At 37.9% G+C, this 21,445-nt stretch overlaps 1 protein-coding gene across 1 annotated transcript in view; it reads right to left on the bottom strand.

The window, feature by feature from the left end:
• Positions 1-12,631: 12,631 nt before the first annotated feature.
• LOC106883719 (uncharacterized) overlaps positions 12,632-21,445 on the bottom strand; it is a 79,267-nt gene continuing 70,453 nt past the window's right edge. Inside the window, exon 15 of the mRNA XM_089365364.1 lies at positions 12,632-17,818. Coding sequence (XP_089221490.1) covers positions 17,629-17,818 — 190 coding nt within the window. The 3' untranslated portion in view covers positions 12,632-17,628. The remainder of the gene's footprint in view (positions 17,819-21,445) is intronic.

The following is a 21,445-nucleotide window of genomic DNA, read 5'->3' as shown; positions in this document are numbered from 1 at the left end:
CACACACACCTTATATGTGCAGGCATGGCTGTGTGGTTAATGATTGAGAAGCTTGCTTCTCTACCATGAGGTTTTGGGTTCAGTCCAGCAACACAGCACCTTAGGCAAGTGTCTTTTACTAAACCCTAAGGTTGACCTAAACCTTGTGAATAGTGCTGATAAACTGAAACTGAAGGAAGTCTGTTTTGTGTGTGTGTAAGTTATGGCACAGACATAATGATTTTGAAGTTTGCTTCTTGACCACATGGTTTCTGGTTCAGTTCCACTGTGTGAGACCTTGGGCAGGTTGAGTAATTCTTTGCGAATGAATTTGGCCGACAGAAATTGTATGAGACCCTATATGTGTGTATTTGTGCAAATGTTTTGTACTTTGTGGGTTGAACTACATTTTCCTGTCAACAAATCATCTGCTGATTCTGTGCTTTCAAAGATGTGTGGAATAAAAGATTACTTGCACGAAAAACAAAGGTTGGAAACATTAAGGATGTCTAGCTTCAAAACAATGCCTCAGTAATGTATATTTTGCCTGAGAGATATTTGAGTTAAGTCCATCTTTTAAACTCTTATTTAAAATATTTTATCAAAGATCTGTGAGCAAAGAATCTAATTCTAAAATGTAAGCAGTTAAGTAACTAAGGAAAGTATTATTGCAAATACAACCCTATCTCATTACAAGATACATAATGTATAGTGAATCATTTTATTCTTTGCAAGGAGGCGAGGAACAATAATTTACAAGGGTGTGGCTGAAAAGTTCCTGGCTTTAAGGGTATCAAGAAAGGCCTGGTTGGAAGCCCAACCATCCAAGTTCTTTTACAGGGCTTAGAAAAACTGAAGGACCACTGCAATAAGTGTGTTAATCTGAGAGGGGAATATGTTGAATAAAATCATAATTGATCCTCTTGCATTTTCTTTAACCCAACACCAGGAACTTTTCACCACCCCCTCGTAACTCTTTAACATTCGGATTACTTTGTCAAATGCAATGCTTATTTATCCCTATTGTATTGAATTAATCGTGCATTATCTCATAGCTTTGAGGTTTCAATGATGTAATAAGTTTACTTTTAGAATGATATTGTAGGGTAGGTGTGAGAGGCTTGATCTGGTCAGTTTGGTCACAAAAGAATTAGGTTGGTTTGAATGCAAAAGTTACTGGCCATTTTTCTTAATAAGTAAACTCAAATCATTTTACATTTCCCTTTTCCCTTTCACCTTAGTGGCAAGCACTCTGTTCATTTCTGTATGTTCTGAGTTCAAATTCAGCTGCGATCGACTTTGCCTTTCATCCTTTTGGGGGGTCGATAAAACAAGTACCAGTCATGCACTGGATCAATGAAATCGACTGTCCCTCCTCCCCTAAATTTCAGTCCTTGTGCCTGTAGTAGAAAGGATTATTATTATTAGTGTTAATTAGCTGGGTTATTTTTTTCTTGCCTAGTGTTTAAAAGCAAATCATCTTAACAACCTAATTACATATTTTCATTAATATCAAATAGCTGATTAATTCTTGGTAGTATCTAATGGTATTTACTACGTTTACAATCCTGTTCATTTCTCACTTCCACCTCCATGACATCTGTATCCCCCCCCCCCCCCCCATCCATACGTAGCCACTATATTCAATAAAGTGATAACATTTACGGTGGTGCCAGTTTTCTGTAGCTATTGTAATTGTTGAGTATATAAACAGATTGGCTGCTTATTCTCTGGAATTGGTCAGATTGATGGAGACACCTCTGATGAAAACAAAGTTTGAAAATCAAAGTCAATCTTTTTTTTTTTTTTTTTAATCTGCAGAGAAATAACTAAATTAGGTTTGTTTATTTATCCACCAAATATAATGATTTGTTGACCTGCTACACTAACTTCAAGAAACCAATCAACCATTTGATCACTTATCAATCTGGTGGGAACACCATCTTCATAGACTACATTCTCTCTAGAAATAGAGATAAGTTAATGTGAAGTCATTCCTTGTAAGACTGAACATAGTTTAGTGGTTAGTGACTTCAGATTTAGACCTAAAAGGATTCATAGACACAAACCAGTTTTGTAAAGGAAAAGCTGAAACACAAAGATCCAGTGAGCAGTCAGAAATTTAGAGAAATACTACTCTTTTACACTTTTACTTGTTTCAGTCATTTGACTGTGGCCATGCTGGAGCACCGCCTTTAGTCGAGCAAATCAACCCCAGGACTTATTCTTTGGATGCCTAGTACCTATTCTATCGCTCTCTTTTGCCGAATTGCTAAGTTACAGGGACGTAAACACACCACCATCGGTTGTCAAGCGATGTAGGGGGGAAAAACACAGACACACAAACATATACACGCACATACATATATATATATATATACAACGGGCTTCTTTCAGTTTCCGTCTACCAAATCCACTCACAAGGCTTTGGTCAGCCCAAGGCTATAGTAGAAGACACTTGCCCAAGGTGCCATGTGGTTGGTAAGCAAGCTACTTACCACACAGCCACTTCTGCACCTACTAGTTGAAGTATTACAAGAAAAGGAAGTGGAAATAGAAGCAGATAGCATGGAGGAAAACTGGAAGTTCCTGCAAGACAATCTACTGAAGGCTACAGACTGAACTTGTGGCAGGAACAAAGTTTCAATCGGACTAAGTTCGATGTGATGGTGGAACTGAGATGGGCTTGGAAAGATTGGAAGAATAGAGGTAGAGAGAAGAGAAGCAAGGTAAGATTTGCTTAGAAAGCGAAGAGGTTTGCCAATATTCTACAGTATGAGGTTCAGAAATCTGAAGCGTTCAAGATTACCAAGCAGTGTAATCAAGATGTGGGAGAGAAGTGTGTATGGATGCACAATGATATGTTTTGGTGACTCTGTAAAAGAGGCATGACAATGCTACTATGAAACGTTATTAAATGTGGAGAATGCACGGAAGAAAGCCTTGCTATTGTGAACTTGATGGAGACACCAGGTATTCTAGTTGACAGCAGTTAAAGATATTAAGGCAGAGAAAGCCCCTAATCTATCAGGAATTATCACTGAGATACATAAAGCATCTGGGTGAAGGAACATCTGTTTAACATTTTAGTTTAGCTAAGGCTGAGAATTGAAGAGCAAATTGGATTGCTTTTGTCAAGTAAAATACTCTTTCGAAATCGCTTTGCTCACCATACATTCTCAAAACAAATCTGCTATCCTTTACAGTAAAGAAACAATACTATTGTTGAGATTTACATAATGCCAGTGATCTTTTTTTCGTTAGAGATTTATATGCCCTAATATTAGACTATTTTCTATAGACAATATATGGTGAAAGTTTATAATTATCTTTCTAAAATTATCAGTATTCAATTTCATTCTGTCCACATTCTTATGGGTTTTTATTTTTGGCATATTGAGCTTGATAACTATCTGCTTGACTTTTGTCTTCATTAGAGAAGATGACCAATTTGTTGTTAATAATAAACAATTATTAACTTCCTAATCTCCATTTTCTTTTAAATGGATATAAACTACATATATATACACACACACATATATTGTACATTCCCTTAAGCAACAACACAATTAGTCTGGATAGTAAACTAGATGTCAGACAGCCAAGCTTATGCCAAGCACAAGAACAACAATTCTTGCAGATTCTATAATTTCTTTAGTGGAGAACCACAAGAATCACCCTCTCATTTTGCACTCGTTATTTCAGCCTATAACCTAATGACATTTTCATACTCCACACAAAACATACAGTCTCACACAATGATGACATTACAATCTTCCTGCAGTTTTCCAGACACTTGCTGTATAAATACTCCAACTACATTTTAAGTCACCTAACCTGGCTCCACGATTTATAACCTCTCTTCTTAACCTGCAACACTAAAGAGCATGAAATACAACCAACCATCACACTCACATTCTTGGAGAGACAGAGACAAAATACAAAACCTTTAAGAATCATATGATCCCTCAACAACATTCACAGCAGACTGAAATGACATTGTACAAGTAAAACAAGAATACTTAGAGCAAACAATGATCCATTGGATCTATTTTTGACCCAACCAGTCTTACCTGGAACCCAATCTTTCTATAAGAAACCACAATAAACTATGAAGAACATAAAGCAGTGCACTATACATCGCAACAGGTTGTAAATAGAATTACTCAAAAATGTAAGAGTAATTGTGTAAGAGGATCACAATTTGATGTTGCAGCAAACCTTTAGCAATACCGTTAGGTTCTGGTACTATACAAAGAAAAACTACCTCCAAATACACACAAACATGTATGTCACTTCAGTGCATTACTACGACATCCTGAAAACACTATCTCCCTGACTCAGTCCTGGCAAGCACAAAGGACATGTACACAACTGTGACAGCCAATAACTTCATTTGATCCAAACATATTTGGAAGTACAACACCAGTCATAATTGCAGAGGAACTGTAACAGTTGTGCTCTGAGTTCACTTTGTTTACCCCCCACCACGGTGGTTTCATAAGAATAGACGAGACAGTGAAGGTGCAATGTATCCAGATTGATAATACACTGCATCTAATACCTTCATTGTAGTATGTTAGCATGGATAGTTTGATCCTCAGCTAGATGGATATGTCGTACAAATGGGAAGATTGGATTGGTGGATCTGTTTTGGCTAACAACCTGCATGCCACAGACATACCCTAGCTGGTATGACCTGGGATTACACAACAGTAATACTTCAACTAAAGAGTTTTTAAGGTGATAGGAAGGTATATTTAATGCTTGTTAATATATCAAACTCTCTCTCTCTCTCATTTGACTTTTTATTTAATGTCTAAAGTAATTTCTGTAAAAATGATTCTTGAACAGAAATTACTATCAACTTTGATTTTTTATACTCAACTCCTTGAAAAAGATTTAGGAAAAAAACCTGATTGACAATCCAATTGATTATCAGTCATTATTATAGGAAATAAAAAGGCAGATTGTTTAGCATACCAGCCAAAATGCTTAGCAGCATTTCACCCATCTTAATGTTCTGAGTTCAGATTCCATCAAGGTCAACTTTATCTTTCATCCTTTTAGGGTCAATAGAATATGTATCGGTTGGGCACTGGGGTTGATGTAATTGACTCCTCCAACTCCTTTAAAGTTGCTGGCCTTGTGCCAAAATTTAAAACCATCATTATGGGAAATAAAGATACCACCTCTTGTATAAACCAAAGTCTATGCAGGAGAATCTCTTTTGCAATATAGTCTAAGTTATATTGGGTTGGCAACTAAGTTCCCCCCCGTCTTTTTCAAATTTAAATTTTTAAAAAGGTTTAATAAAAAATAACAACTAATTAATCAATAATGTATTCATCCTTGTTTACGAATTCCCAACGTTCAACAAGATTTTCAATACCCTGTTGATAGAAATCATTTGATTTTGAGTCGAAAAATTGATCCAACCAAGCTCTCAATTCTGCATCAGTATTGAACGAAACTCCGTGCATAGCATTTGGAAGAGATCGAAAGAGGTGGAAATCTGTTGGTGCCAAATCAGGAGAGTACGGTGGGTGTGGCAGCACTTCCCAGTCATGCGTTTAAATGGCTTCTTTGGTCATATTGGCAATATGAGGGAGGGTGTTGTCATGCAGAAGAACTCCATGCTGCCGATTAGGTCTTTTCTCTTGAATAGCCGTGTTGAATCATTCCATCTGTTGAACATAGAGTTCCGCGTTGACTGTTTGGCTCCGTTCAAGCAATTTGTAATGGATAATCCCTTCCCAGTCCCACCATACACACAACATCATTTTACGCAGATAAAGATCTTGTTTCATGTGCGGTGTCGCTTGTTTACCAGAGCTAAGCCATTCCTTACGCTGCTTCATATTGATGTACAGGCACCATTTTTTGTTGCCAGTAATGATTTGGTAAAGAAATTGTTGTTTGTGTCCATGAGTTGAGCGGTGATGAGCAAGCAAACCAGAAGAGATTGTGGCTCGCTGATTTTTGTTGTTATTACTTAAAGCATGCGGAACCCATGCTCCATACTTCTGAACCTTTCCCATCAAGTGAAGATGCTTCTCTATAGCAGTGTGGGAGCATTCCACTTTCTCTGCCAGTTCCTTTGTCGTTTGACAAGAATTTTTGTGCAAAAATTGGTTTAATCACTCTCCATTGAACTCAACTGGACGGCCAGAACGAGGTGCGTCTTTGAGGTCAAAATTTCCATTTTTGAACTTGGCATACCAATCACGAGTGGTTCTTTCAGCTATGGCACCCTCTCCATACACAGCACAAATGTCGTGAGCAGCTTTTGCGGCCTTAGAACCTTGATTAAAAGCAAAAAGAAAGAGGTGTCAAAAAATGCTCGCTTTTCTTAACTTGACATTCCATTTTAATGATTTGGACATACACAAAAATTAACTAGAAAAAAAATAAATTCCAAAATGATTCAAAAATAGAATTCTTGAAAAAAATACATTTCAAAATTTAAAAAAATGGCAGGAACTTAGTTGCCAACCTAATATAACCCCATTAAATGATATATTTCTGTCTCATGAACACAAACTCATCATGTGAATTTCTTAAACCTTCATCATCATCTTTTAACATCTGCCTTCCAAGCTGGCATGGGTTGGACAGCACAAAAATGGATCTAATGGGTCAGAGGATTGCATCATGTCTAGTTTGGCACACTTTCTATGGCTGGATCCCCTTCCTAATGTCAACCACTTTACAGAGTATACTAGGTGCTTCTTTCCATTAGTGAGACTGCATGTAGCTTACAAGACTAAGATTCCATTTACCAATTGGGACTGCAGCAGAGAGAGAACACTTTATGCAAGGTAATGAAAGGTCAGAGAGAAGAGAATGGAACGAGTTTCTTGTTGTAAAAGAGATTCATGGCTAATTGCATTATACAAGAGTGGGTGAGAGTGTATAGGGTGGAGCTGGAAAGAGAGATAAAGACGGAGGTGACAAGGTGTCATCTGGTACCTCAAAGTGTAAGAAGGTGTATAGAAGTGAGTAAGGATAAAAGAACAGGAAGGGTAGAAATTGCTGGAATGTATGGTGAGAGTTGAGGTGGGAGAGTAGTCAATGATGAAAATGAGTTGGAGAGAAGGTAGGTAATGACTCTGAAATTGGATTGAGGGATGGATGTTGTAAATGATGATCAAGGGTGGAGGAATGATCAATGATACAAGGGAGAGTAAGTGATGACTGGCAGAAATGGGCAAAAAGTAACAGAACACTAATCCCTGAAAAATTAAATGCTTTTCCTTGCACGCATGACTGCAAATATTAAGGCTCGTTGAAGTGGTTCCCAAACTTTTGCAGGCTGCTGCCCCTTTGGCACTCAAGCCACATTCCTAGCCCCCCACCCACCCACCTCCTCACTCAGTACCACAAACATAGATCACTTTCTGTAGCAAATTCAAATCAATATTTCACAAATAAAACTTAATCTAATAAACCCATTATTTTTTCGGAGGGGTGGGGATGGGGTTACATCCATCGCCCCCTCCCTTTGGCCACCCTATTATTGCCCCACTTTACTTCACCCCCCCCCTCTTGATCTTTCTGCTGCCCATGGGGTGCAGTACCACCCATTTTGGGAACCACAGGTTTAAGTAGCAATGCATGAAATTAGGTAAAGCGCAGGTAAATTTACAATTAAATTTGTATATGATTAAATATTACAATCCTTCTGCAATAGCAGTTTGCCTTACAGGACTAAATGATTTAGACAGAACATCAGCAAAATGAGCATGATGATCAAAGCCATGTTTATCAAGTGTTTGTATGAGTCTAGAAATAGATGTGCCATGAATAATTATTTAGAATGTAGAGATATTCTGCTGATATTCAACTGAGTTGAATCACACGTCTGATGGTGTTAGCTCACTGGCTCAACATTCTATTTATACTGATTGATATTAAGCAACCACAACGACGACCATCATTAACCGAACCTGGCTTTCCAACTTGCTTAACATCATCTCAATCATAAGCCAAGTGAGACCGTAACCGTGGCCTATGCCAGTGTTGCATAACCAGCCCATTTAAGAGTACCCTTCACTCATTGGGCAATAAATTGCGCTTGTGAAGACCTGCTGAGTCAAGTGAAATCATTGTCATGGCCGATGACAGTACTGCCTGATTGGCACCCATGCTGGTGGCACCATTCAAGTGTAGTCGTTGCCAGTGCCACCTGACTGGCCACCGTGTTGGTGGCATGTAAAAAGCACCCACTATACTCTCAGAGTGGTTGGCATTAGGAAGAGCATCCAGCTGTAGAAACTTTGCCAGATCAGATTGGAGCCTGGTGCAGCCTTCTGGCTTGCCAGCTCTCAGTCAAACCGTCCAACCCATACCAGCAAGGAAAGCAGACGTTAAATGATGACGATGATGTTAAAGAGATAACTTCTGAATTCTTCCATTGTTGAAGAACAGAAATTTGGATATTTGTGGCCTTAGAACCTTGATTAAAAGCAAAAAGAAGGAGGTGTTGAAAATGCTCGTTTTTCTTAACTTGACATTCCATTTTAATGATCTAAAAATTAACCAAAATTAACTAGAAAAAAATCAAAATAGATTCCAAAATTTAAAAACACAATAAATTCTAAAATTAAAAAAAAATAGCGGGAACTTAGTTGCCAACCCAATATATATAATATATTATATATATATATGCGTTTTCTGTGATTATTTGTTAAGTGGTGCTGAATATTTTATAAGCTTAAATCTTATAAACAATCACTGTGCATTGACTCATATTGGGGCATATAAGCCCTTAACGGAAAAAAAGAAAAGTAGGGTTTGCCATATCCTCTGTCATCGCTTGACAACTGATGCTGGTGTGTTTATGTCATTGTAACTTAGTAGTTTGGCAAAAGTGGCTGATAGAATAAGTCCTGGGGTCAATTTCTTTGACTATAACCCTTTAAGGCAGTGCTCCAGCATGGCTGTAGTCAAATGACTGAAATATATAAAGGAATATCTTTAGATGTCTCTTTTACTTGTTTCAGTCATTTGACTGTGGCCATGCTGGAGCACCGCTTTTAGTCAAATAAATCAAACCCAGGACTTATTCTTTGGAAGCCTAGTACTTATTCTATCAGTCTCTTTTGCTGAACCGCTAAGTTATGGGGGCGTAAACACACCACCATTGGTTGTCAAGCGATGGTGGGGGGACAAACACAGACACACAAACACATATATATATACGACAGGCTTGTGTATATATATATATATATATATATGTATATATATACAAACACAAACACACAGTCTTCATACATATAATCTTTATGTATAATTTTAATAGCCTATGCCAAGCTACCAAACAAAAAGCCAGCTAAATGGATAAGGAACATTTGGAAGTTAAAGGGACTACATACTATAAAAGGTCATTTACTTATGTTAAACACTGCTTAACTACAAAGTGCCATGTAGAAACATACTCTTATAGTAAGCTGGCAGGCAGAATCATTCGGACGCCAAAGCAAATGGTTTGCGGCATTTAGTCCCTCTTTATGCTCGGAGTTCAAATTCTACCAAGGTTAACTTTGTCTTTCATCCTTTTGGAGTCGATAAAATAAGTACCAGTTGAACACTGGAGGTCCATGTAATTGATTAATCCCCTTCTCCGAAATTGCAGGCCTTGTGCAAAAATTTGAAATTATTAAGATATGTTATCTTGAAATGATGACAGTGGAATATACATATATTTTTTAATATCTTTTTCTGGTGAGTTCTTTAGTCTGTTCATAACATTAAATGCTTTAGCATTTAAACTGGCCATATCCAGCCTCTCACACCTAGCGTACAATGTCATTGTAGGTACAAGAGGATGAATGTGAGAGGAATGTAGTGTGGATAGGAAGAGAGGATGAGCAACAGATGATTAGAAATTAGGGATGAAGCAGTGGATGGGAAGGGGGCAAGGTCAATGGTGAATATTAGTGGGGGGTGGGGGGGGGTGAGGGAGATAAGTAGTGGTACAAAAAGTTGGTAAGGGAGAGAAGAGGGTGCTTGGTGACAAGGGCAGAGAGCTCAGGGGTATGTAGGTGTGACTATATATATATATATATATATATATATATATATATATATATATATATACCAACTTTGAGAACATGGGCGGTTCGTACTGATGAGAAACAGATATTTTCAGTAAGGAAATATTAATTTCGAAAGCGGTCTGCAGATAACATTGTATGTATTTATGTAATTTTCACTTGTCTTGCCCGTATATGTTTTGTTGCTTCGCTAACTTTTTCTTTGAGAACAATTCGGTCTTAGTAGATGCATTACATGTGATCTTCTTCTAGCACATTAACAGTCCACCTAGTGATCTCCTTTATATATACATATATGTGTATATCTATATATATATATATATATATATATATATAGTGAGAGAGAGTAACAAAGGAAGTGGGGGGGGTGTCAATGAATGATATGAGGTTTTCAATAGTGGTATGGGATGGTATTGAGAACGTGAGGTGAGTGACATTGGGAGGTAGATCCAAGAAATGATAAATTGTAGCACAAAAATGTCGGAGAAGGAATACGTGCATCTTTTCTACTCTTATATAATAATAATTATGGAGAAAGTTCAGAGAGCTTTTTGCTTCTATTGGCAACCAAATGCCTTTTTCTCAGAGTGAAAAGAAAATTGTATGATGCCTGTGTATGAACTGTGATGCTGCATGGTAGTGAGATGTGGATCCTGAATGCAGAGGACATGCAAATGCTGGAGAAGAATGAAGATGGTATGGTCCGTTGGATGTGCGATGGAGCATGGGTGTATTGAGAGAGAAGTTGGATACAAGAGGAATTATATGCAGTGTGGGAGAGAGGTGGCCGTGCTGGTTTGGTCATGTGATGCAGATGGATAAGGACAGCTGCATAAAGAAGTGCCAATCACTTAAAGTGGACGGAAATTGTGGTAGAGGGTGATCCAGGAAAACATGGGACAAAGTATTGAAGGCTAATCTGAAAATGCTGAACCTTACAATTGAGATGACAGCGGAGCGATACCTGTGGTGCATTGCTGTCTTGTAGCAGACCCACCCACCACAACAGAATTGAAATCTTAAAACCAAGGTGCCACCTAAAAAGCATTGGTGTGGGTGCTAGTGCCATGTAAAAAAGTACCCAGTACACACTGTGGAGTGGTTGGCATTAGGAAGGGCATCCAGCTGTAAAAACCAAGCCAAATCAGACTGGAACCTGGTGCAGCTCCTGCCAAGCCATCCAACCCATGCCAGGATGGAAAACAGATGTTAATTAAATGTTGAATTACAGCAGTTGAGACAGTATTGTAGTTACCAGACTGTAGTTACAAGCAATGGGTTGTTGGGGTAGCCTGAGTGTGAGGGCATGGACACAGCAGATTGCCAGCCATCTCGATCCATTGTCATCTCTTCTGTGAGGTTCAATATCCTGAAATCAGTCTTTACTGGCTCACCCCACATCTTCCTTGGTTCTCCTCCACATTTAGAGATTGGCAAACTTTATTCCTCATTCATATGTATCACAACATGTCTAAGCTAGCATTGTCTTCTCCCTTGCACGCTACATCCAATGCCTCTTACACCCAATTTCTCTTTAAAAAAAAATTTACATTTTGTTGTACATGCACACTGACACTGCACATCCAATGGAGCGTACTGGATTAATTTCTCTCAAATCTTCCAATATCCTCCTCGGCCATGGACCCCATTTCACTATCATGTAGCATTGCTGTTTTACACAAGCATCATGCAATGTTGAGAGAGAGAGAGAGAGAGAGAGAGAGAGAGAGAGAGAGAGAGAGAGAGAAAGAGAGAGAGAGAGAGAGAGAGAGAGAGAGAGAGAGAGAGAGAGAGAGAGAGAAAGAGAGAGAGCCCTAATAGCTCTCTGTAATTTCACCATTCTGTTTTTATCCTAGTAACTATACTTCCAGAACATCCTCCTCATTTGTATTATTCTGAATGTTAAATCTCCATAGTGTTGTTTTCTAAATATTCCTTTAGTGTATCCGTTAAAACTAGGATATCATCAATGTACCTTATGTATATTTTGGTATCCTTGTGGATAAGTGGAATGTTACAAACATAGGTCTTAGTTTTTAACAGAATAAATGGCAGTTGAAGTTTGGATCATTCAGCGAAAGACTTGCAATGATGTTATTCATATCAAAATTTAGCCATTCAGCATTCAGAATGCTCTGTCAAATGTAATGCTTCTTTATTCACATTAATTTAAATTAATCGTACATTATCTGATAGCTTTGAGATTTCAGTGATGTTATGGTTTACTTTTAGAATGACATTATAGAGTAGGTGTGGAAGGGTGGATTTCTCTGGTTTGAACATAAAACAGAATATTTTGATCACATATGGTCAGTTTAAATGCTAAAGGATTAATGACTCAGGTAAGCTGCCTGAAACAATCATCATCAACATACAACGTCCATTTCCCATGCTAGCATGGGCTGGACATTGGAGTTAAGTTTCAAGGAAATGAGCTTTCCATAAAATTTGGAACCATTCATTATACTTACCTTAGCAACATAATCTTTCTTTTTCATGTTATCAGGATTACATTAATTCATTTCATCATGCATTACATATATGGATAAACATTTTTAATCATGACTATTCTTAAAATCTGTTCATAGACACTATTCGTTTTCATTCTCTGTATGTATTAGAAATTACTTCAAAAAATACAATTCAGATTTACCACTGCAGTAATACAACATAGCATTTTGTCATAAATGAAATTAATGACATCAAAAAAAAACAAAAAAAAAAAAAAAAAACAAGAAATATAAACCCAATCTTAAATGGAATAACATTTTCTTTTTTTTTTTTTTTAAGAATACCTCATTATATATACATTGTCATTATCACATTGCAAGAACTGTTGTTTGGCCCCAGGTTAGGATCAATCCCAGATAAGTAGAATTTATGATCGAAAGCCATTTCAGACATGACTAACCAATCTTCTATATCTAGAACTGTTCTTCCATTTTTTTTTTTTTTTAAAGATGGCAGGGGAATTTAGTTGCCTAGCAACTGCATTTCAAGCTACAGCACAACAGCTCACTTTTAATTCTTTCTTACTGCATGCTGTTTGAATTCAGAAAGCAGTGTACTTTCATAAAAAATACAGAGAAATGACAATTTTACTACATGACTGGCAATTACAGCATTTCAGCATTTTCAGTGGGGGTGGGGGTACATTTGATATATATGGCAGTGATTTCGTTTTCTTAATTCAGGACAAAGTTCATTCAAATTTCAAATTAACAGCAGTGATATGTAACTGGTTGGAAAATGTGGTTTTCAACTAGGGTTTATACGGCCCTTAAGAGTCTATACAAAATTTTGTAAAAATTTATCTGCAATAATTTGGTTATACTTTTACAATACACAAAATATTTAAACTATTATGTACAATTCCTAATAATATTATTATAAAAATAAGATTTTTTTTAAACATCAAACAGCTGGAAGGGTTCATCTGAGTAAAACAGAAATCAATGGGCTCCATAGGGAACAAAATGGTTCAGAAACAATGTTGTAAGTGCTTTACCTAAATCTTATATGTCCAATAGTTCCATATCTAATCCTGGTCATGAATAAACTGGAATAAACATCCAGGGGTTTATGTAAATGACAACAAGGCAAGAAATTAGCAATTCTGATAAGCTTCATTTCTTTTTTGTTGTCGATTAATTAATTTAATAAAATATATTTGTCTCATTCAGATAATTTCTGTTTCAAGTATTTCTTTAAATATTATTTTACAACCAATAGTTGTACTTCACACAGTCACCATTTCCTCTAAAAAAATATTTTCTACCCACTATTAACCTTTCTGATGCCAGCCTACCTGAGTCTATGAGGTAAACTCTCTTTTAAAATGATCTTAATTAAAATCTTCTTCCATCAAAATCTCACATTTATTGGTTCTAAACAGCAGCTTAATAATGACAAATTTACTTTACTAAATTCTTTATTATTTTCAAAATTAATTGAAACAAACACGTAAAAATATAGAATAATTAGATTTGTAGAGATAGTCTTATATAACATTACTTACTCTATATGGTCTATTAATGATTTGGTGAATTGGTACAATTTTCAATACTTTTAGTGATGTATATTAATGAGAAATTTCTATTAACATATATACAATGGGGAGCTGAAAAGTTCTTGGCTTTAAGGTTATCATGAAATGCCTGGTTGGCAGCCCAACCTACCAAGTTCTTTTACAGGACTTAGAAAAACTGAAGAACCACTGCAAAAAAAGTGTGTGAATCTGAGAGGGTAATCATCATCATCATCATCATTTAACATCCTCCTTCCATGCTGGCATGGTGGGTTGGGCAGTTTGACAGGAGCTGGCCAAGTGGGTGCCTGTGCTATGCTTGTGTGTATGTTTTGGCATGGTTTTTATGGCTGGATGCCCCTCCTAACAAACCACCCCATAGAGTGGGCTGGGAGCTTTTTACATGGCACTCACACCAGTGAGGTCAGTTTTGGTGTGGTTTTTACAGCTGGATGCCTTTCAAGATACCAACCACTTTACAGTGTAGACTGGATGCTTTTTATGTACCACCAGCACTGGCAGGGTCACCAAGTACCTCACAAGACAAAGAGAGGGAACTTGTGTCAGAAGATGAAAGATTAGAGTGTGACAGAAACAGGTGTCTTGCCATAACGGAGGGGGGATTTGGAGAAGGTGTTCCAGTAAGATCTGGAAGGTGAAAGGTTAGAGTGTGATAGAGAAATAGAGAGGCAGAAATAGGCGTCTTGCTACAGAGGAGGTACATGGTTACCCCAGTGAGTGAGTGAGTGAGTGAGTGTGTGTGAGAGAGAGAGAGAGAGAGAGAGAGAGAAAGAGAGAAAGAAAGAGAAAGAGAGTATATTGGATAAAATCCTAATTAAATGATCTTCCTCCTCTATTTTATTTTACCCAAATCCAGGAGCTTTTCAGCACACCTTCATGTGTTTATATTTTACATCCATTGAACATAATCTGTTGCCTGGTTTAATACCATCATCTGGCCCCTAAGATGCCTAAAACAGAATTCAGTCTGCTTGCAAGCATTTAGAGCAGGTCTCTGGCTTTAGGATACTGTCTTACTTCTTGCTTACCAGTCTCTGAGGCCCTGCAAGGGATTATGGGCAACACCCTAGAATAGATAACGAATCAAAACGCATGATGTACATACCTTTTCCAAAGCTGCATACACAAATCTAAACCATAAAACGTGTATGCATACATGTACACACACACAAATGTACATATACAAAAATACACACACACACATGCACAAACATCTCGAAGATCTTGAAGTATTACACATTTTGCATACGGGTGCCTCACCACCACCACAAGAAAACACATCAACATAAAATACATCTATAAAAGAACAAAATACCAATATTAAACATTTTTTTTTTTTCAATATTTTTAAAACACAGTTGATATTTTAATTAAGTTGCAGACAGGGCAGTAGAAGTGTTTCAAATTTATTGTTCTTTCGGGCAATTTGTGTCTTTGTCCAATTCTTTTTAGCCAAGTTTTTTTAATAAGAAAAAATACAAATGAACAAAAAAAAACATATCTTTACAACAAGTTTTATATATATATATATATATATATATATATATATATATATATATATATATATATGTATATATACACACACACATATACATACATATATATATATATATATATATATATACACACATATATATACACATACATATATATATATACATATATATACACATACAAACACACACATACATACATATACATACACACTCACATTCATATATATACACACACACAAACACAGCATCAGCATAGAATATTTTCCCAGACAATAATAAGAATAATAATTCTCTGTTAGAAAAGTTTGCATTTTCAAAACTGTTGGATACAAGTTTTTATAGATGCAGTGGGCACCTCCAAGCATTTTTCTTTTGTAGAGCACTCAAATTATGTTCCAGTTTAATGTGTTTTGTTCAGAAGCACATTCCAATCCTGTATTGCGGTTTTATAATATTTTAATTTAACGAATATGCTTTGTAAAGTTCAAACACATCTGAATATTGAAAATATCTCCCAATTTATGAGACTTTGGAAAGCAGATTATCATTAATTCTTTCTAGGAACACTCAGACATGTTTAGTATCGAATTTCCTGATCCATCTTTAATTGCTATCTTTTATTTAGATGTAAATAACCACTTGGTTTTTTTTTAATAGTTTTTTGTTGTTTTTTTTTTGTTAAAGAAAATTGCATATAACTGCTAAAGTTTTCCAAACCATATAGAAGACATTCTATTTTAATTTCAACTAAAAACAATCACTAAAAGAGATCATGAATATAATACATGTATTTTTATATCTTTGACTTTGTTTTTCTAGACTTCTTTGTATGTAAATCTAAAAATGAATTGAATTCTCCAGCAATGGAATTTTGTACATGTGCAATAACAAATGTTAGGGCAATGATCTGACATAAAAAAAAAAAAAAAAATTAAGTGGGAAAAGAATTGCTAATTTAATTTAGAGAACACACTTAAAACAGAACCCTGGATTACATATTTTTCTGATCTTCTAAAAGCAATATGATATACAAAACATATTGCAGTTAATGGCTGTAGCAGTGTAACGGATGAGCTAAATGTTAGATTTGATACAGATGATTTCGTATGAACATTTTTTCAATGTATTTATAAATACGAAAACCTTATCTAGACTGCATTTTAGACCAGATGGACGAGAAATGGAAGAAGTTTCAGAATGAGCCAACAAACTCATTATTTGTTTAAGCTGTCTTACATGAGAGATCCAAATATTTGAGACGACCATCTTTTTTAACCACAGGTAATAGGACAACAGCTTTAAAGGTCAGTCATAGAAAGGATTTAAGAGGTCATTTTGATACAGTGTTTATACAAATCTTGGCAATATTTCTGAGAGAGAGAGAGAGAGAGAGCAGTCATTAATTATAATATACTACCAAGGTAGCTGGTTAATGTTTGCCCATTTAGAATTGAGGAGGCTGTGTCTTTGACACTACTTTTGCCAATGAGCATCAAAGCACTATTCCTACATGGAATTATATTATCATCATCACCTTTATTATTAGAAGACACAGTTTACAAGAAGTTTTCCCTGATATCATTTTTATGGAAAATAAATATTCTATGTGAATACCAACTGATAAGATCTTAAGATCTATAAATCAAAATCAGGCTATCCATATATTTTCCAATAATTTCAATAGTAATTATTAACCAATATAAGGTATTAAGCAGTGTTCAACATCATTAATAAAAAGAAAATACCTTCTCAAAAAAGATACTCAATAATTATAATAATTTACCATACAAAGTCATTTCTACAAGATTTAATGCTTGCTAAGATGACTCCTTATTATCATCTTATAGATTATGGCTATCTTAGTATGAATCATTAACATCTTTCTTATATGACCTTTCTAATAACAATGAAAACAAAAACTGTGCTTTTTTTTTTCTTTCCTCTTTTCTCAAAGGCAACAATGATGTTTCACAAATTTTACAGCAATTTATCAATGATGGAAGCTTACTGATATACATTTTCATCTCATCCATAGGAGAGGTTGTGATCAGTTCAGTGTACCTTTACAATATGGGGCACCACACAGGCAACTGATTTTTTCTTCTTCTAGTGGGAATTTATAATCATATGTTATTTCTTCATTAACATCAATATCTCTCTTGGAGTAAATAACAATTTTCTTATGAGATTCAACTGTGATGATTTTTGCATAGCAGTTTGGCTGAAAAAAAAAAAAAGCGAAAGGTTATTAAGGTATATGAGCTTTTATATATATATAATCACATATATATATATATATAAATATATAATCATATATATATATATATAAATATATAATCATATATATATATATCATCATCATCATCATCATCGTTTAACGTCCACTTTCCATGCTAGCATGGGTTGGACGATTTGACTGAGGACTGGTGAAACCGGATGGCAACACCAGGCTCCAGTCTGATTTGGCAGAGTTTCTACAGCTGGATGCCCTTCCTAACGCCAACCACTCAGAGAGTGTAGTGGGTGCTTTTACGTGTCACCCGCACGAAAACGGCCACGCTCGAAATGGTGTCTTTTATGTGCCACCCGCACAAGCCAGTCCAGGGGCACTGGCAACGATCTCGCTCGAAAATCCTACAGGAGCCAGTCAGGCGGTACTGGCAACGGCCACGCTCAAAATGGTGCATCTCATGTGCCAACCGCACAAGAACCAGTCCAGGGGCACTGGCAACGATCTTACTTGGCTTGCCGGGTCTTCTCAAGCACAGCCCATTTCCAAAGGTCTCGGTCCGTAGTCATCGCCTCGGTGAGGCCCAATGTACGAAGGTCTTGCCTCACCACCTCAGCCCAGGTCTTCCTGGGCCTACCTCTTCCACGGGTTCCCTCAACTGTTAGGGTGTGGCACTTTTTCACGCAGCTATCCTCCTCCATTCTCACCACATGTCCATACCAGCGCAATCGTCTCTCTTGCACGCCACAACTGATGCTTCTAATGTTCAGCTTTTCTCTCAAGATACTTACACTCTGACGGGTATTCACATTGACATTGACATTACACATCCAACGGAGCATACTGGCTTCATTCCTTGCGAGCTTACGTATGTCCTCAGCAGTTACAGCCCATGTTTCACTGCCATGTAGCATGGTTGTTCGTACGCATGCGTCATACAGTCTGCCTTTTACTCTGAGTGAGAGTCCCTTTGTCGCCAGCAGGGGTAAGAGCTCTCTAAACTTTGCCCAGGCTATTCTTATTCTAGCAGCTACACTTTCAGCGCACCCACCCCCACTACTAACTTGGTCGCCCAGATAGCGGAAGCTATCGACTACCTCTAGTTTTTCACCCTGGAATGAGATAGAAGTTGTTTCCTGTTTGTTTGCAGTCTTTATTGCACCTGAACATCTGCCACAAACAAAAACTAACTTGCTAGTTAACCTGCCTTTGATGTTGCTGCACCTCTTATGTGTCCATAGCTTGCACCGGGTACATCTTATAGAGTTACTACCTACTCCTTTTCTACATACTGAGCAGGGCCATCTACCTGAAGGGGTTTGTGTTTTATCTACCTTCCTACTTATTAGGATTTTGGTTTTAGCTAGGTTGACTCTAAGGCCCTTCAATTCTAGACCTTGCTTCCACACCTGAAACTTCTCCTCTAGTTCTGATAGTGACTCCGCAATTAGGGCAAGGTCATCAGCATAGAGGAGCTCCCAGGGGCAACCTGTCTTGAACTCCTCTGTGATTGCCTGGAGGACTATGGTAAATAATAGGAGGCTGAGGACGGAACCTTGGTGGACCCCTATCTCTACCCGGAATTCATTGCTGTACTCATTTCCAACCCTCACCTTACTGGCAGCATCTCTGTACATGGCTCGCACAGCTCTCACTAACCATTCTTCTATCCCAAGTTTCCTCATTGACCACCAGATAAGGGATCGGGGGACCCTGTCAAAGGCTTTCTCCATGTCAACGAAAGCCAGGTACAGAGGTTTATCCTTAGCTAGGTATTTCTCTTGCAACTGTCTCACTAGAAATAAGGCATCAGTAGTGCTTTTACCTGGCACGAACCCAAACTGCATCTCATCTAAATTGATTCGCTCCCTAATTAGTTGGGCTATGACCCTCTCTGTAACTTTCATAACCTGATCTAACAGCTTGATGCCTCTGTAATTATTTGTATCTAAAGCGTCCCCTTTACCTTTGTAGCAGTTGACTATGATGCTGCTACACCAGTCATAGGGTATGACTCCTTCGTGTATCACCTGGTTCGTAATACGGGTGACTAGGCTATAGCCAACACTGCCAGATATTTTGAGCATCTCTGCAGTGATTCCTGATGGGCCGGGGGCTTTCCCGGTCTTCATACTCTTAATTGCTTTATCTACCCTGGTACTATCAACTCGGATAGCTGGTCCCTCTATTGGGTCGACATAAGGCAGGCTCTCTTTCTCCCATTCATTCTCTTTATTAAGCAATCTATCGTAGTGGCATCTCCAGACCTCTTTCTTTGCATCCTCATTTAATGCAAGCGTACCATCATCCATGCGAACACATTTCTCTCCTACAACATCACTATTCTCTCTCCTACACTGTCTTGCAACACGAAATACCTCGAGTCTTTGGTCCTCACGGCGCAGAACATTGGCAAATCTTTCCTTATCTGCTTCCCCTCTGGCTAAATAAACCTGTCGCCTAGCCTCCCTTCTGGCACATTGGTACAATTCCCTGCTACCACCGTTCTTCCAGTCCTTCCAAGCCTGTTTCTTTTATCTAATAGCCCTGTCTACCTCCTTGTTCCACCACCACGTTACTCTGGGTTGGGAGGGGACCTTACACCACCCACAAATCTGGTCGGTGGCTTTCAACAGGTTGTCCCGCAGAAATCTCCAATTGTCTTCCACGTTGTATGATGCTATATCCCCTTCTATTTCGTTAAATGCTTCAAGTAACTTGTCTCTAAGTCTCTGTCCGTTTGCAGGGTCTTTAAGCTTCCACACCCTTCTTCTCCAAGCCTGTCTAATTCTGGGCACCCATTTTGCCTTGATCCCAAAGTCGCTAACTACTAATCTATGTTGTGGGGTACATTCTTCGCCAGGGTAGGTTTTGGCATTTATAAGCCGCCCTCTTTCCCTATTTCTGGCGAGGATGTAGTCGATTTGGCTAGAGTGTCTGCCGGAGCGGTAGGTGACTAGGTGACTGGCAGGTTTCCTGAAGTTGGTATTGCAGACCATAAGATTGGTTGCATCACAGAACTCCAGCAGTCTGGTTCCCTCCTCGTTGCGGGAACCGAAGCCATAGCCTCCATGTATGCCATGGAAGCCCCCAGCACGACGTCCGACATGACCGTTGAAGTCTCCAGCCACAAAGAGAAGGTCCCTGTCACTCGTCGACGAGGTAGTTTGCAAGAGGGTGTCATAGAATTGGTCTTTCAGACCATCTGGTAGCCCAGGTTGAGGTGCATAGGCTGAGATGACAGTAGCTAATCTATGATGAAGCACTAGTCTGATCTTAAGTACTCTGTCACTTACTCTAACGACCTCGATTACCTTATCCACCCATTTCTCCGCTAGAAGTATTCCTACGCCCCCGACCCCGTCAGTGTTCCCTGCCCAGAAAATCTTGTACCTGTGTTCTTTGCCTGTGAGGAACCTTGCAGAACCTCCTCTCCATCTTACTTCCTGGATGCAGCACATATCTACGCATCTCCGTTCAAGCATCTCAACAATTTCACCAGATCTACCGTTCAGCGTGCCGACGTTGAGAGTGCCAATCCTAACAGTATGGGTGTTGGGGGTGTGGGCCTGTAGCCTGGGAAGGGGAAAAGCAGTGTCGTGTACCTGAAAAGAAAACTTGCAATTGGAAGAAT

Source organism: Octopus bimaculoides, chromosome Z (genome assembly GCF_046866305.1).
Source record: "Octopus bimaculoides isolate indiv1 chromosome Z, ASM4686630v1, whole genome shotgun sequence".
Lineage (NCBI taxonomy): Eukaryota > Metazoa > Mollusca > Cephalopoda > Octopoda > Octopodidae > Octopus > Octopus bimaculoides.
The sequence above is the reverse complement of the archived record's forward strand: the minus strand, read 5'-3'. Positions and strand labels throughout refer to the sequence as shown.